This window comes from Fonsecaea monophora (genome assembly GCF_001642475.1).
Source record: "Fonsecaea monophora strain CBS 269.37 chromosome Unknown Scaff4, whole genome shotgun sequence".
Lineage (NCBI taxonomy): Eukaryota > Fungi > Ascomycota > Eurotiomycetes > Chaetothyriales > Herpotrichiellaceae > Fonsecaea > Fonsecaea monophora.
Genome location: NW_019173935.1, coordinates 458246 through 475007, shown reverse-complemented (window position 1 = coordinate 475007; position 16762 = coordinate 458246). Strand labels below are relative to the sequence as shown.

The window sequence follows — 16762 nt, the reverse complement described above, 5'->3', positions numbered from 1 at the left end:
ATACCGCTCACCCACGAAGCTCGGCTGGCCGTGAATCTCGCGGTGAGGCTTGGTTATGTAGCCGAATCCGGGCGCGAGAACGTCCAGGCTCTCATTGGATAGCTCGAGAGCGTTGGATCTGCCGTGGCGTGGCGTGGCGTGGCTAATATCCGGAGCCTTGTCGCGACACCATCAGACACCGTGGTGAGCAAGACTCCCTCGCCGCATTAGCGCAGGAGTGTGATTTTTATGGCTTCAAAGTGCAGAGGCGTCATCGATGCTGCCACCTCAAGGGAGTGGCGGCAATGATTGACCAACTCTGTCGACTTTTGTCGAGACCTCTTCAACTATCGCAACTGGATGGAGACGAGCTGAAGGCGCCAGAGGCCGCAAAGTGAGGGATAGAAACCTCGGCGGACGCAGGGAAGAAGTTGCGACATCTGGTGCAGATGGTCAGACCGACTGTGGGCCCGCTCTTGTGGTACCCAGCAATCTGGGCGCGGAGTTCCTCGACTTCCTGCTCGAGGCGGCGCACTTCCTGCTTCCTCTTCTGTCGGAAGTTGCTCTGGGCCTTGCGGTTCTGTTCGCGCCGCCGGTGCTTGCGGTCCAGCATCTTGGCCTGGTTCGTGTTCGAGTCCGAGGGCATGTCTCCAAAGTCGGCCGGCGTCGTCTCCTTTGTCCAGAAGTCGTCCGAGTGCTCGCTGCTCGCGTAGCCGACTGACGCGTCGACCGCCGACTGCGAGAATGCGTCCCCGTAAAACCCAGACTGTGACTGTTGAGACTCACTCCCCGTGCGCAGGTGGCTTGAATGAGCTACTGGCACGCTTGGAGTCGACTCGAAGAAAAGGTCCAGGATGTCCACTGTGCTTTGATCTGAGGTGGCCGACGAGGGATAGGACCAGTCGAATGCAGCGGCGTTGAAATCTGTAGGAAAGCCCAAACCCATGTTGTGTTCGATTGCTTGCATTATTTGTTGGTTGAAACGGGTTCGACGACGGCTTTTCCGATCTTGTTGTGAAGGTCCAGAAGGGTAATGAGGTGTTGTAATATTAGGAATATTAGACCGCGTTGGGTTGGATTATCCAAAATGGGAGTAGAATGGATTTGCTAGTGTTGCTGTTATCTTTTTGGATCTCGATGGAGGACTTCAAACATTGCAGAGGCAGGAAAGATGTTGTGTTGTTATATCCCACAAGGCTGGCCTACGAACAGCTTTGATACAACAAGCGCGCTGTCACCCCAAAGGATGACGCAGCGTGGGTGAATAAGATGGCATGCCTGCCCCATCTAGACCGCCAGGACTAAGAAACGACCTGTGACATGACGCAGGGTCCAAGCTACCCTTGCACGCGAACTCACATTTGGGAAACTGGGGGTGGGCGAAGAGACATTTTCGCCTGACAAAGCGAGGGTTAGGAAAGGAGGAGTGCTTCGGATAGTGGGAGCGGCGCACGGAGTGCAGGCACGGCATCGCAGGACAGCTTTAGTGAGGAAGAGGGGGGTATAGCGATAGCGTGTTGGCGTTATGCGGGAATTCTCCCGGTAAACGAAGGGGTCGATATCGCAGGAGGAGGAGGGAAAAGGGGGGAAAGGGTGATGGGAGGTGATTGGATCAGTGACGTGACATCAGACACTCCTATACCGAAATAGGAGAGCGGGGAACTGCTTATTAGAACAGCTTGTCCAATCAAAGGGTTCACGCTCAATACCGAGGACAGATACCAGCAACCTCACCAATCTACTTCTCCTCAGTAACATCCATACCCCTCCATCCTCTTGCGACTGTCAACAACTATCTTCTCTGTTATCCACTGCCTACACGGGAGGGGTTAGTCCGCAGTTTCCCCTGCCAACGCACCTTCCTTAAGGAAACTGCTCTCCTCTCCGACCTCTTCTCACTGGAAGATGGACCTGGCTTGATTAGTGAGGTTTGGTACTACTTGTAGTATTAGCGTGAGCGATGCGCTTCCCCTATCGGGAATACCCCTCTCATTTCAAGCTGTCTGTCAACTTGCATATCTGGAATTGAGATATCGTCCCAGCTCAAGAGGACCTGCACTCACCGATATTAGCATGGGCACTTGATACTTGCAGCAATGTTGACAGATTGTCCGTCGTTCAAAGGCACGACGCTCTTCAGGGACTTTAGCGAAGTCTAGACGCGGTTCCTTGCTGGTCTTCAGTTTTGTCGGACTTCGTCCGCCAGTACGAGTAGGATGGAAACATGAACTGCCGCGGTTCCTTCCGGCTCCGCTGGGGCTTCCTCTGAGATAGACGGATTCAGGGGATCACGGTCTCTCTGATCTAACAAACCCACATCCCACGCTGGCACAATAACGTCCGTCAATCAAGCGCTCGAGAATGGCCTTACGGACGGATGGTCCGTTGCTTGCTTCCATGCTTCTATGCATGCTTCTCTGCATTCTTTATCATCAAGCATCTTCGCCTGCGCCAACCACTGGGTGTCAACCAGATCCGTGGTTGTTAGCCGGACTTTCAGATCCTCCAAACCCCTGCTTGGATTGATACCATCTGGAAAAGCACCGAGTTGCAATGACGGTCGCATTTTCCCCGGTTGGTGGGCTTCTACCTCATCCCATCCCTTTTTCTTCCCACTGAAGTAGCCACAACTCTTTCTTGTTGCACAATGAACTACTCAGACTCTGGGCAGCAGTCTAGGTCATGTCCACCGAAAATTTTGCGTCGCTGCTGAACTGGATTTGCTAAGATCAGAACATACACACGTTCATGTCTCGCCTTGCTGACATCAACTTGACCACATCGCTGAAGGTTCAGGGAATGGTCCACGGCATATCTCCAGCTTGAGACGGTTGCTTGTCGGGTTGGAAGGTGTGAGAGATGCGATATGAACCACATCAGGGGAGCCAACTCTGCTGGATTTCTGTACGAACAGAGTCGATCAATCTCAGAGATTTCGAGCTGGTCCAGCAACAAGAATTTCAAGAGGGAGTTACATGATCCTGCTTGTCCTGAGAGGGTTTGATACTGGAATTAACTATCCCCTCAACTTTGTTCTCTGATGATACAGATGCTTTGGGCAGCCAAACTGGCCTTTTCTCCACAGATTGTCGTATTTCGTACACCAAGGGGTTCAATTCATCGGATGAACTGCAGCCAAATTCGCCGATTCGTTCGCGACAACCACCTATTTTGGGATGAAACCTCGACGGATGCCTCGGTTGGATAAAATCCACTTGTCTGACAGGTAAGACGCTCGCGCTCTAATGGTCAGAATGGGTGTCAAACCTCTTTAAATGGTCTGTCAGACGGAATATCTCACATATCAAATGACGACACTATCCCGCCTCGCTTAACATGGAATGTCATTGTCCCGATTCCAATGAGGCGAAGAGGATTCATCACCGTCCAACACTTTCAACCTTCGTTTCCACATTCAGATCAGTGTCCTTTTCGCGCATTTTGCGTCTGCCTGTCCTTTTCGGCTTCATTATCTCTTCACTTCAACTCTTGAATTCTTGGTCTCTTGTCTGGTTTTCCAACAGAAGGAGGCTCTGGGCGAGACAAACATTCCCACCTTATCATTCTGCACAAGAGACTCTCCCCTAGTGAATTCAATATGCCTTTTGAAGTCCCAGAGTTCCTGGGCACCTATCGCTTCTGGGTCACCCTGTCTCTGGCTGGCTCCGTTCTCCTGGTCAGGTTTGCGCCTCAGTATTCAATTTTCCACTCCTACACATGGACAGCCTCTGTGATTTTCCTCTTCCAGGCCTTGATCTGGGCAGTCTACGTTATCTTCATCTACCCTTTTTACACGAGCCCTCTGCGTAATCTGCCGACGGTCAAAGGAGGTAGCAGGATCTCGGGCCACTGGCGCACGATGCTCAAAGAACCCTCTGGGGTGCCTCAGAGACGCTGGGCTCAAGAGATTCCCAACGACGGCCTGATCCGCTACTTGCACCTTTACAACCGGGAACGTCTGCTGGTCACTAACCCCAAGGGCCTTGCCGAAGTTCTGAATACGAAGAGCTATGAATTCATCAAGCCCGAGTTACTTCGCACGGGTATCGGACGAGTCCTAGGTGTCGGGGTGCTGCTTGCAGAGGGCGACGACCACAAAGCGCAGAGGAAGAATCTCATGCCGGCGTTCCACTTTCGCCACATCAAGGAACTCTACCCGATATTTTGGTCCAAATCTCGAGAGATGGTGCATGAGATCCAGAAACAGCTGAAGTCGTCGTCCGAGCCACGGCCCTCAATTGAAGTCAGCGAATGGGGCAGTCGCGCAACGTTGGACATCATCGGTGTGGCTGGCATGGGTCAAGACTTCAACTCACTGCGAGACCCGACGAACGAATTGAATCGTGTCTACCGGGCAGTATTCCAGCCTGACCGCACCGCCCAGATCCTGGGCCTCCTCTCCTTCTTCCTTCCGGCGTGGTTTCTCAACAACCTCCCTATCGACCGGAACAACCAAGTACAAGCCGCATCGGACGTGGCAAAAGATACCTGCCGCCAGTTGATCGCGCAAAAGAAGCAGCTGATGGCCAACAAGGAGCCCATGCAGCCGGACATCATCTCCGTGGCGCTCGAGTCCGGCGGGTTTACGGACGAAGAGCTCGTCAACAACATGATGACCTTCCTCGCCGCGGGCCACGAAACCACGGCATCGGCATTCGCCTGGGCTGTCTACCAACTATGCCAACGACGAGATATCCAGGCACGCCTGCGGGACGAGATCCGTTCGCACATCTCCAGTCTCGACAGCGACGACATCACCGCCGAAGTCATCGACGGCATGCCCTACCTCCACGCCGTCTGCCAGGAGATTTTACGTCTCTGGGCGCCCGTGCCACTTACTCTGCGCGATGCGGCCTGCAACACGTCCATCCTGGGCCACTTCGTCCCCAAGGGCACCAAGGTCATCCTCTCGCCGTGGGCCATCAACCACAACACGGCGCTGTGGGGCGACGACGCCTCCGAGTTCAACCCGGACCGGTGGACGGCGCCGGGCCAGGCCAACGCCGGCGGCGCCGTCAGCAACTACGCCTTCCTGACCTTCCTGCACGGCCCGCGGAGCTGCATCGGCGCAAAATTCGCCGTCGCCGAGTTCGCATGCCTGCTCGCCGCGTTCGTCGGCACCTATGATTTCGAGATGGTCGACCCGGACAGGGAGATCGAGATCAAGGGAGGCGTCACGGCCCGTCCTAAGGGCGGCGTCGAGGTATACCTCAAACCCGTCGAGGGGTGGACGAGTTGAATTCTTTTTTGCTCTGCACTTTTGACGGCGAAGAGTACGGGTGTTTCGCGGCGTTGAGATATGGAAATATGCATGAATGCTTTGCACCACACCGACAGGGAACAGTCTTGTTCGGATGGAGCATATGTGCGTATGAGTGCGTTTGACGGATATGTATACGAGGTATAGAGCAAGCATGGAGTAAGGATCAGGTGCCATTTTTGGCGGTTTTCAGCGGAGATTCTCGTCTCAAGGCCAGGAAATCCATGCATATGTTTCTTCTACTCAAACCAATTTACAGAGACTCGATGCTGCTCGCGGGATTTTTTTTCCTTAGAGGACGACATCTCGCTTCTACGGCTAGATGTGATTTCCTCATCACTCTTCATCGCTCGGCTCGCTGAGTTCACTTGACTCGCTTTCCGAACTATTTCCCCTTTTGCGGCCCTTCTGCTTCTTCCCCTTTGCCGTCCCGTTGGTGCTCTGTTTTCCACCAAACATGTCCATTAAATTCTTCTGGCCCTTCTCGGCCTGTTTTTCTTTGGCTAGTTTCTTCTTCTCCTGCTCCAGCTTCTTGTCCCTCAATCTCTCATATTGCGCCTGCATCTGGTCCCTCTCCGCCTTGCCTCTTTCACTCAACTCGTTCTCCAGTCGCTGAAACTCTTCGCTCTCCGGGTCCATGCCGATCAGACTCTCCAAAAGTTTGATCTCCGTCGCCCAGATACTCTTGTCCTCAATCATTTTCTTTCCCTTTGGATCGCTTGGGTCTGGGTTTTCGCAGGGTGTCTCGAGTATCAAAGGCAGGTTCTGGAAGCGTGGTTCATTCATGACGTTGTGGAATGCCCGGAGTCCCAGAAATCCCAGGCCAATATTCTGGTGGAGGTCTCGGTGGCTGCCTAATGGCATCTTGGAGTCGTTCAGGTGCATGGCTTTGAGGTATTTAAAGCCGACGACACTGTCAAACTCGTCCATGGTCTTCTTGAAGTCCTCCGGACTGCGCAGGTCGTAACCTGCCGCGAATGCGTGGCATGTGTCGATGCAGACACCAATTCGAGACCGATACTCAGGCTCGATCTGAGAGATGACGTCTCGGAGATCTGAAAATCGCCCGCCAATCAGTGTGCCATGGCCTGCCATATTCTCTAACAGTGGGACAACAGTCTTCGTTTCTGCCAGCGCCCGGTTGAGTCTGGTGGCGAGTCGGGTGATCGCTTCTGCGAAGGGACTTTGTCCAGCTCCTCCTGGGTGAAAGTTGTAGTACCGAATCCCGAGGGCCTCGCACCGGTGGAGATCGTCGATAAACGCATCATAAGACTGCTTCGCCTTGTCCTCATCCTCGGTGGCGAGGTTGACCAGGTATGATCCGTGTGGGACGATATGTGACAGTCCGTCAAACTTGTGGTCTATCAGCGCCTTCTTGAACGCATCTCTGTTCTCATCCTTCAACGCAGGGTTCTCCCATTTCCGCTGCGACTTGAGGAAACATGCAAAGGCGTTGCCTCCGATCTGGACGCAATTTGTAACCGCATTTTCCACCCCTTTCGCTATACTTGTGTGAGCCCCCACGTACATCTTGAGCCCGACAGTTCTAGGAGCAAAAGGCATCGCCTCGGCCTCCTTTTCTTCTTTCGTTTTGCGTTTTCGCTTGGGTTTGGCGAGCTCTTTCTGCTCTGTTTTGTCTCCTTCAAGCTCGGATCCTTCCGATTCAGCCTCTTTCTTAACATACGCCTTCGCTCTCCGTTTGGAAGTGTCCGAGGTGGGCTGCTCGCTTTGCTTGATCGTCACCTCAACCTCCTTCTTCAGCACCGCTTTGCCCTTTGCCACCGGACTGGTTTTGGTGGTTACTTCCTCCTTGACGGCTACGGTGACTTCCTTGTTCGTCTTTCGCTGAGTTTTCGGTGTGATGTCCGCGCGATCCTCCGCTGGTTTTGTGCGCTTTCGGCTCCTCGCATTGGGTTCACTCTCTGGTTCATCGACAATGGTTGCACCACCTCGCTTGCGTTTCCTGGTGTCCGGACTATCTGGATAGGTGTCTATAGCAGCGACTGGTTTACTCTTGCGCAATTGAGGCATGTTTTTTTTGGAAATTTGTACATGAACGGTAGGGAAGACAGCCTTAAGGAGGTGTTCATTGAAATCTTCGAGATCATGACGGCTATAACGCGTCCGTCGGAGTTGACGCGTAAAGTGGCCTGCCTCGCCGCACCTTCCCCAAATTCCTGCGGATGTCAAGCCAACCAATTTGTAGATTCACTCTTGCTACTCAGTACATATTGCAGATCGAACAAAAAGACTGTACTTTCCTAGTTCCTGAAATATGAGTATTTGATCAATTCTCCCCCGGCTCCTCTTCTCAACCATGACAGATGAAACCATGGACGATACGCCGCAACTCTCAGAGACCGAGTCAAGCGAAGATGAATCAGAGGAAGAACTCGTCGAGACCCTCATCGCTGGTAGGGAGCGTAGGAAGACTGCTGGCAACCGCTATGACAGGGACATGATACTGGAAGAGGTGGCAAGTGTGGACGAACAAGACGAGGTTACTCTATTGTTTGCGGACAACGAAGAGGAAGAAGATGAGGAATTCAAAAGCGGAGACGAGGATGAGGACGCGGACATGTCTTCCAGCGATGATGATGATCAAGGACCGAATGCCGCAGCCGACGACCTCGAAGGAGAGAAGGAAATTCAAAAGCAGGCCAAAGAGGAACGAGCGAAGAAACGCAAAGCAGACCTAGCCCTAACCAGTGTTGCGGGTATGAGGAAGAAACTCAAGACCGATCCGACAAGACCAGCTGCTGCATCAATTGCACCAAAACCATCTAAGAAGAAAGAGCGAGTTACATGGGTTCACGATCCTGATTCCGGTCGAAGTTCCCTGCGTAAGCAGACAATTGCCCACCGAGCGGAAACTATCGCCCGACTCAAGGAGAGTGAAGCGCAAAGCAAGAAGCTCAAAGCGCTCAAGGAACAACGGGAAAAAGAAAAGGCAAGGGATGTTCCTAAAGAACTCACGCAAGCTGATCGGTTAGCCGAAGCTGCAAGAGTGGAGCGACAAAATGCTAAGAGCCTAAATCGGTGGGAGACTATGGAGAAGAAGAGGCAAGAAGAGCTGGCGGCAAAACTCGCAGCCCTCAAGGACAGGAAGCTGGAAGGGCCAGTTGTTACCTGGTTAAGTGCTAAGGCTAAATGGATCGGTCCCAAGCTGAACAAGATCGGCACGAGAGATGCCCCAGATCCGGGAGAAGGCAAAACAACAGAGACGAAGAAGCGTGGGCGGAAGTCAAAAGCGTACCTTGAGCAGCTGGCCGCAGAAAGGAGTGGCGGTTTAGGGAGAGCCGGAGCATTGCAGACAGGTTTTGTGACAACTGCGCAGGCACAAGAACCAACATCGAATCAACCCGACGAACCCAACAAGGACACCATCATCATCATCCCTGCTGCTCCCAGCCCAAAGGGTGCTCCCCCGGAAATCACGCTCACTGTCCCGCAAGATCACGAGGACACCTTCTTGAAAGGGATACACGAGTATGCTGATATGCAAACGGACAGCAACCCGACGGAGAGCAGACGAGTCAGCCCAATTCCCCAGGAGTCAACTGCACGCCAAGATACAGCGAAGCAGCTAGAAACACAACAAAGCCCCAGGGCTCTGGCGGAAGATACGGCAGACCAGATTGTCCAAGTTCCAACTCCTGACGTGACCAATGATGTCGTCATCAAGCCTGAAGTGTCTATTGAGCAGATTCCAATATCCGAATCTAGTGTGCCGCAAGAGCGGACACAAATACAAGGTTCGGTCACAACAGAAGAGCAGACCCGGCCAGCTGAGAATGACGAGCAGAAGGAGAAGCTGCAGCCCTTTCAGGGTATAGAGCAGAAACAACATACTCCTCCAGCTAGCGCGATCGACAAGCCCGAGCAGAGAGAAATTGCCCAAGAAAGCACACAAACAGAGCAGACGCCGCTCGACGGCACCACCGCGCCAGTCACAGCACCGGAGCCTCCTCTAGTTGAGGAAGAGTCGACGCGAAATATGGTCATTCTGGAAAGGTTTGAAGAGCTTTCCAGCCAATCCCGGCAAGAGTACTCCCTCTTCTACAACAATCGCAAAACAGCCAAACCAGTGAAGCACATTCAAGAGCTGTGTTCCGTCACAATGTTGCCTGTTCGATACCGGGATCGAGAGACAGGAATCGGGTTTGCCAATGCAGGTGCATACAAAAAGCTTCAAGAACTAAAGGAGCACAAGTTTGTGTGGAGCAGCATGCTTGGATGCTATGTTGGTCGAGAAGGAGAGCCCGCAGCCCGAGGAGTGCCAGAAGGATGGAGTTGAAGCCGTCATCGGCTGCATTATAGTCCCACTCAATGCGATGGTACATTTTCCTTCTTAGCTGATGATGGAATAAATTGAGAGAATATGCTAATCGCACGATGAGGCCAGCTACGAGCAAGACACGTACCTGGGCTAAACCCCTCCTGATCCATGGTATTTGCACTTCCCAGTGCCTTGCATGGAGCCAGAGGACCTTTGGTGCGCTCCGTTTAGATGCTCCTTGTCCCCCGTCAGTCACCCGTCAGACCAAGGCCGGATTTAGCCTAGGCGCTTCGATTAGGGGGTCATAGGGCTCGCGGCACATGCACCTGGGACATTGGCCCGCCCATCGACCCCTCATCCTATAGGCCTTTCAGGCTGCGTGGTGCCCCAAAACATTGCGGTCGCGCGAAGTGGCCTCGTCTGGAACGGGGCACGGCACACGCCCACTTTTAACGTCATCCACACAAGGCGCAGCCTGGCACCCTTGGAATGCACCCAAGTCACTTTTGCGGTGTACAACAAACCATCAGCTGCCCAACCAAGGCAACGCCTGGCCTCTCCTTTATTATCCCTCATCCCAGGTACATATACCTACCTCACCGCCCTCAATGGGAGAAGATCTCCCCTCGCGAAAAATCCAGCAACATGGCAAAGGAGGCACTTCCTCTGCTCGGAAACTGAAGCGCAGGAGTGGTGACTCAGTGCTCACACCTCGCTCCTCCGCCCCCAGCGGTAACAGGAGGGACAAAGAAAAAGAGATGGCGGCTAGTTTTCTGCAGTACTGGTAAGGCCACAAACCCATGGTCCGTCTCCATTGCAGGCGAATTCCTAACCCGCGACCGCAGCGCCATGTGCGAGAAACAGATCATGACTCCATGCAACTCGATTCTCTACTGCAGTGAAGCGTAAGTCTCACCCTCGTCTGCCCCTCTCTTCTCTATCACAGACGCTGATGAGCGGTCAGATGTCGTCGCAAGGACGCCGCGAAGCCTTTGTCGGCCTCCAATCTGTCCCATGAATCTTCTACACCGCCATCGTCCCTCCCCTCCTCTCCGCGTCCGACCATACCAACGCGCATTCCCAGCGCGTCCCCAGAACATCAAGACAAACCTTCCATACGGATACCCATTGATCTGCACGAGCACCGATCAGATCTTGACCCAACGGAATGGAAACCCAAAATACCTCACCGCGGCGCCTCAGCCGGCTCTGAGGCGTTTCGCTACCTGAGTCGTTTCCACCAGACACACAATGTCGTCAACAGCCCTTCCGATCATGCCGACAACCACCACCTCGTCAAGACCGACCGCCCAGCAGCAGTGCGGCACAAGAGTACCTTGAGCATGTCCACCCTGACACCCAGCACAACCACGCCAAGTCTGGCCAACAGCCCCACCACAACATCATCCAGCTTTGGCAGCATGTACGAGTTCAACTTGCGCCCGCTGGCCCCTCGCACCAATCCACTGTACAGCACCAGTGCCGGATACTCTCGAAGCATAGATTTGGTCACGCCCCATATTCCCCCTCCGGCTCTGAGGGTTGTTGGCGACGGTCCGCCATTGGCGGGGTCGATCCCCGCCGCGGAACCCGAGTTTGACCTCTGGGGCAAGAAAGTGGTTCGACCTGTCGTTCCCGCCGCGACGCCAAAGGGCGAGGGCTTGGGGGCCTTGTTTGGGAAGGCGTCTTGATTCTATATATAGAGAGAGAGAGCGTGTGCTGGCAACAGCGGACTGTACTCGGTGCCACGGTTTGGATGGTTGGGCGGCTGGAATGAATGATGGGACGCTTGGACTGGACCCGTGATGGTTGGATGATGCTGGAGAACCTTGACCACCGCGCAGCTCATATGCGCATATAGACTGTCTAGACTATTGATACCCTCAGAATGGAATGCTTGCGGATTGGATACTGCCTTCTTTGGTCCTCCCCCTGTTCCTCCTTCCAACCAAATCTTTCTTCTTACTGAACAGTCGACGGGAACCAAACCCCACAAAAACAGAGTCACATGAGTAGACGCAGGAAATGAATACGGATACCGAGTACAGGATACAAGATCAATTGTCCTTGATGACTTTGTTCAGAGAAGGAAAAAAAAAACGCCATTGAGCCACCACCAGTATATATTTTCATGCATGCATGCTATACATCTCATCGTTGAAATCTTCACCAAAACGGAGGGAGAAAATTGGGGACACAGACAACAACCATTCTTCACGTAAAAGCTTTTGTCGGCTTTGCTCTCTCTGTCTCTGCGATGTTGTCTCCCCATCCGGGTGAGACAGACACCCTCAGTGACAAGTGACAGTGACAGTCGACAGGAGGGTCACAACATGCCCGGCGGGGGTCCCTTGACACTGTCCAACTCGCCGTACCGCCCTCTGTGTTTTGTTGTGTCATACAGACTCAATACTCTCATCGTCTGTCCGCCCGTGCTCTCATCGCCCGCAGAAAATGCGTAGCCTCTCTGCTTCCTCATGCGCTGCACCTGCCTCACTTTTCTCACGGCCTTCTGGAATTGCTCCATCCTCGGCCTGTAATCCTGCACATTGTATTTCTGAATCTCCTGTACGTGGTGATAACTTTGTGGGAAATACATCCTCTTGACATACTTCCATGCAAAATCCCGCACAAGACAGACTGGCGGAAGGACGAGGCAAAGTGCGTAAAAGACCGGATATGAAAACATGACGGGAATGATTCCATCGAGCTCGGTCGAAAACCCACTTCCAATGTTTGGTGCCGCGTAACTGTAGGCAGGGATGAAAGCCAACCATATCACAAAGCTTCCCGGAATCGCCATCACCGTATATTTCGTCCAGACGTTCGTTATCAGTGCCGCCTTTCCAAGGACAACGAGGAGGATTGCGGTATAAGTCGAGGTACCCCAGACCCAGTGCCCCGCAACCTTGCCATCAGCCAGAATGCCATCATTCAGAAAGAAGTAACTCGAGAAGACGTATGCGAGTATGGAATGATAAAAGCCGTTGGCGACCCAGGACCAAAAGCTGTGCATGCGGAAGAACACCCCTTTCTGGGTGAGTTGGTAGGACTGCGGGTACCGGTCCAGAAGACGAGCGGAGATGTATTGATCGAATACGCCAATGGCGAAAGGTGGGAAAAATGTGAAGAGGACATTGTAAAAGGAGAGCGTCCAAGATTCGTAGATGACTTGGCCAGAAAAGGAGTTTTGGAAGGCATACTAGTCGCTTGTTAGCACTGAACACGAGTTTGATAGAGACTATTGCCGTCTTGCTTACCCAGAACTGCGTCATGAACATGGCAATGTTCTTGTAGAACGAGTACAGGATGACCTTGCTGATGCGTTGATAACTCCACGCTCCATGCACGAGGAGCAGTTTTCTGAGATAGCGGAATTGGCCAATCGAAACATCGGCACTGCGTGCAGCTTGAAGACCTTCCACGCCACTGATACCGACACCAACGTGTGCCGCTTGGATCATGGAGACATCATTCGCACCATCGCCGATGGCCAGGAGAAGCGCCTTGAGATGTCTCTTGACGAGTTTGACCACCAGCGCCTTTTGTAATGGCGAAACTCGACAACAAATGACTGCTTTGCAAATGACTGCCAAGTCAAGAAACAGCTTCTCCATATCCTTCTCCAAGGCAAAGGCAAGAGATTTGCCATCAATGACCAGGGCGAGGACATCACGCTCACCAGCCGCAGCTTGACTCCGTACCGCGTCGTATTTCTTCTGCAGGCTTTCTCGGGTTGCGCTTGAATTATCCTCGTTGATGATCAACAGTGTCATATCCTCGCTGATCAACTTACAGCTCATGCCAATGTTGATGGCCGTTTCCTGTCGATCACCCGTAAGGACCCAGACTTTAATTCCCGCTTGTTGCAGGGTGTGAATAGTATCTGGCACTCCATCCTGGAGACGATCCTCGATCGCAGTCGCTCCCAAGAGGTACAAATCGTGCTCAATGATCTCTGCTGCCTTATCAAGCTCTTCAGCACGATTGCCTCCAACAGTTGTGGCTGCCTTGTCGAAAATTTGTCGCCATTGCTGATACTCTTGTTCCGGGACCTCGCGCATAGCAAGACACAAAGTTCGAAGGCCTTCAGTAGCATAGTCCTCCAAATGCCGTAATGTAGTCTCCACGGTGTGATTGTCCTTGGCCAGTCTCTCCATGATCACTGTATCAGCACCCTTGCAGTATATCCGGATCTTTCCATCTGGGCAGCGGAAGAGAGTCGACATCCGCTTCCTGGTCGAGTTGAATTCACAGACTGCTAGTAGTTCGTATTCCACATCTCGGCCCTCGACTTGGACAATCACCGAGCGAGGTTTTCGGGCCACAAACCGGTATCCGAGCATCACGGCGCCTTCGACTAAAGCGCCCTCATCTGGGGATGCGGCTTGGTATTTGATCTCCGACTTCTCGTCTTTGCGTTCTGGAATCACTGTGTGGCAAACGGCAAGTAGTGAGAGGAATTGGTCAATGACGCCAGCGCTCGGGTGTGACTTCATATTCTCGCGGAGTTGTTTGAAATCATGAATGCCGTCCAAATCTTCAGGCCCGGTGGCCTTGCGGTCTTCCGGTACCACGCCTGCGTATTGAATGCCGTTGATGGAGCATTGGCGGAATTCCATCATGTTGCAGGTCAAAGTCCCTGTCTTGTCCGAGAAAATGTATTCAATCTGTCCCAACTCCTCTACAAGCGACGAGGTTCGACATACAGCGGGGGTGTCGGTCTCCGTGTAGTACATATCCAAATCGCTGCTGATGAGAAAAGCCTGGAAATATTTGACTATTTCGACGGTAACGAATAGTGACAGTGGGACCAAGTTTGAGTACAGAATCCAGTAGGTGCAGAGGTCCAGGAAGAATTGCGAAGCGGCGTTGAAATTATCGTAGTAGAGGTATGTGAGTTTTTGGCCAGCAGTGGAGCGAACAACGAGATCACCAATTGTGCTGACAGCGCTGAGAACCAAGAGGATAGCAACAAGCATCAGAATCTGCTTGTTGAGCATCCGCTCCACATCTGTTCTCTTGATAGGTGTAGCAGTAGCATTCCGCATCAGTTTCGTTTCATGGCCGGTAAAGACAACCACTCCATGCACCCAGGGAGTATTGCGGAGGACCGCCCCACGGAGAAGTAACTGGTCGGGAGACAAGGGGTGTTCTTTCTCGTTCCCTACGCCAGCCACCGTCAACGTTGCTTCGTATGTGTAGAGACTGCTATTCGGCTGTTCCGACCTTATCCGTCCGTTCAGTCTCCCCAAGTCTGCAGGGTTCACTAAATGGACCGTCTCTGGAATCGCCTGTTTAATTTTGAGGTTGGTCTCGCCGTCAAGGTTAGCGGTTTCGATGTAGCAAAGCCCTTCAGGTTCAGAACTTGTGAGCAGGACTAAGTCGGCAGGAAAAGACTCCTCCGACTCGACACGAACGATGTCACCAACAGCAACATTGATCCATTTTGTCTCCACGAAGGTCGAACCTTTTAAGACCCGTGCTTTGGAGTCATTTAAGCTCTTGTCTGCTGTCTTTCGCTTCCAGTCCTCCACTAGTTCCTTAATTGCAGATATCATGAGCACAATCAGGAGCGGGACTATAGTCGTGTAGCGATTTGTGGGGGAGACGTTAGGTACTTGCTGTAGGGCGGCGGTAAATAAGAAGAACAAGTTGGCGTATTTGGAAAATTGTTCGAAGAGAAATTTCGGTAAGAAGGTCGCGATGTTGTATTTGGCGGTAGAAACATGGTTGTCGACCCATCTGTTACCAGCGTTGACCGTGGCATTGTTGAGATGGATAATCCTGGGGCCTAGGGATGCTGGATCGACCTTCTTCCTCGTAAACATGTCTTTGATATTATCAAAACTGAATTCCTTCTTCTCTCGAATTGGAGGCGTCTCGTCCGTCCCAGCTGTATCTACTCTCGAGTTCTGCAGACCGGCTTCGGTCAAGGGGAGGTTGATATCCGAGTAGTTGCTGTTGCGTATCCCCAGCATTCCTTTTGCTCTATCCATAACGCCCGACATGGACATCAGACTATTCCGATCGCGTCTGTGATGTCGCCCGACAACTTTGACACCTCCGCCGGGGATATGGTCGTCGGAGGGACCTGCATTATCATAGTATTTGTATCCCGACTCTTCCTCGGTCAAATCCTCCCCGTCTCCGTACCTTGCGTAATTTTGTAAGTCTGAGGTCTGGGAGTAGTTTCGGGTTCCGCTGTCCATGTAAGGAGCAGTGAAGGGTCGAGTTGAGGACGTTGGCGGTGGTGCTTGGCCTCCTGCCGCGGACCTGCCTCCGCCGACAAAATCATCGTAGCTGGTGGATGGTCTTGGTTGAGGACCTTCGGAGTCATCGATATTGAATACGTTGAGGAGTTGCGAGTCGTCTACGGGAGGGCGCTGCCCTGTGCTGTAGGCCGGCTGTGAATTCCCCAGATCATCCAGTACATTGTTGTTATGGTTGGGAGCTTGAGGCGCATTGGATCTCCCGTCCATTTCTCAAACGGATGGGCGCCAGAGGGGTTTATGAGGAGGGAATCGACAGTGTGCGTGCGTTACCGTGCCATAAAGGATCATGAAAGGCCGCCGTCACAGTTGAGAGTGTTTGTTGCAGACATTTTGCGCTAGATTTCAGTGTTGGACAGAGTAGATGTCAGCGTGGTCTGTCCTTTGTCGAGATTGACGGTGACTATGGCAGTACCAAGAACCCAAGTTCGATTTGGGATACGCGGCGCAGGCGGAGCAACGCCTTGAATCTAAGGAGGAGGCACGGGAGGCCACTACGTGACCACCAGTGACCCCGTGCGGGCAACAGCATTCAGTGGCTGGTCCCTATCAAATGGGGCCTTAGCAAGGCTGGCGCTTAGTTTCAGTGGCTTTAGAGGCACCAAGCGAGACACTAATGTTACAAGCTGGTGCTGTGAGGCGCAACCCGAAGTCGCCCAGAAGACCTACACGGGCGACTGCGGTCACCACACCTCTCCTACTTACATAGGTATGTCGCAGTTTGAGGGAGCAGAGACAACCATCAACCAAATATCGTTTGCCTGCAGCCTGGAAGCCATCCCAGTGTACCACATGTTAAATGCCACAACCTCACTGCCAACCACTGGCTCGACAGCCTATCCCACGCGGGAGATTGATTCTTCGCTGACTGGATCCTTGGTGTCTTGGGGGGGCAATTCCTAAGAATTTAAAAATGGCATCTGAGACTGCACTGCCACATCCATGACGATCGCTGCGTTGTTGTTACATACA

General features: G+C 52.8%; 6 protein-coding genes across 6 annotated transcripts; 3 read left to right on the top strand and 3 right to left on the bottom strand.

Annotated features, from left to right (window-relative positions):
* Positions 1-322: 322 nt before the first annotated feature.
* AYO21_01160 (hypothetical protein) lies at positions 323-925 on the bottom strand (the record flags this gene model as incomplete). The annotated part of the gene is made up of 1 exon (XM_022651144.1): positions 323-925. The coding sequence occupies one exon, from the start codon at positions 923-925 to the stop codon at positions 323-325; it is 603 nt and encodes a 200-aa protein (XP_022516622.1).
* A 2652-nt stretch (positions 926-3577) lies between these two features.
* AYO21_01159 (hypothetical protein) lies at positions 3578-5218 on the top strand (the record flags this gene model as incomplete). Its single annotated transcript, XM_022651143.1, has 1 exon — positions 3578-5218. One exon carries the CDS (start codon positions 3578-3580, stop codon positions 5216-5218), a length of 1641 nt encoding a protein of 546 aa, XP_022516621.1.
* A 357-nt stretch (positions 5219-5575) lies between these two features.
* Positions 5576-7270, bottom strand: AYO21_01158 (hypothetical protein; the record flags this gene model as incomplete). The annotated part of the gene is made up of 1 exon (XM_022651142.1): positions 5576-7270. The coding sequence occupies one exon, from the start codon at positions 7268-7270 to the stop codon at positions 5576-5578; it is 1695 nt and encodes a 564-aa protein (XP_022516620.1).
* A 286-nt stretch (positions 7271-7556) lies between these two features.
* Positions 7557-9536, top strand: AYO21_01157 (hypothetical protein; the record flags this gene model as incomplete). Its single annotated transcript, XM_022651141.1, has 1 exon — positions 7557-9536. The coding sequence occupies one exon, from the start codon at positions 7557-7559 to the stop codon at positions 9534-9536; it is 1980 nt and encodes a 659-aa protein (XP_022516619.1).
* A 590-nt stretch (positions 9537-10126) lies between these two features.
* Positions 10127-11209, top strand: AYO21_01156 (hypothetical protein; the record flags this gene model as incomplete). Its single annotated transcript, XM_022651140.1, has 3 exons — positions 10127-10302; positions 10364-10423; positions 10483-11209. 3 exons carry the CDS (start codon positions 10127-10129, stop codon positions 11207-11209), a joined length of 963 nt encoding a protein of 320 aa, XP_022516618.1.
* Positions 11210-11844: 635 nt separating this feature from the next.
* Positions 11845-16000, bottom strand: AYO21_01155 (hypothetical protein; the record flags this gene model as incomplete). Its single annotated transcript, XM_022651139.1, has 2 exons — positions 11845-12720; positions 12779-16000. The coding sequence occupies 2 exons, from the start codon at positions 15998-16000 to the stop codon at positions 11845-11847; spliced, it is 4098 nt and encodes a 1365-aa protein (XP_022516617.1).
* Positions 16001-16762: the final 762 nt, after the last annotated feature.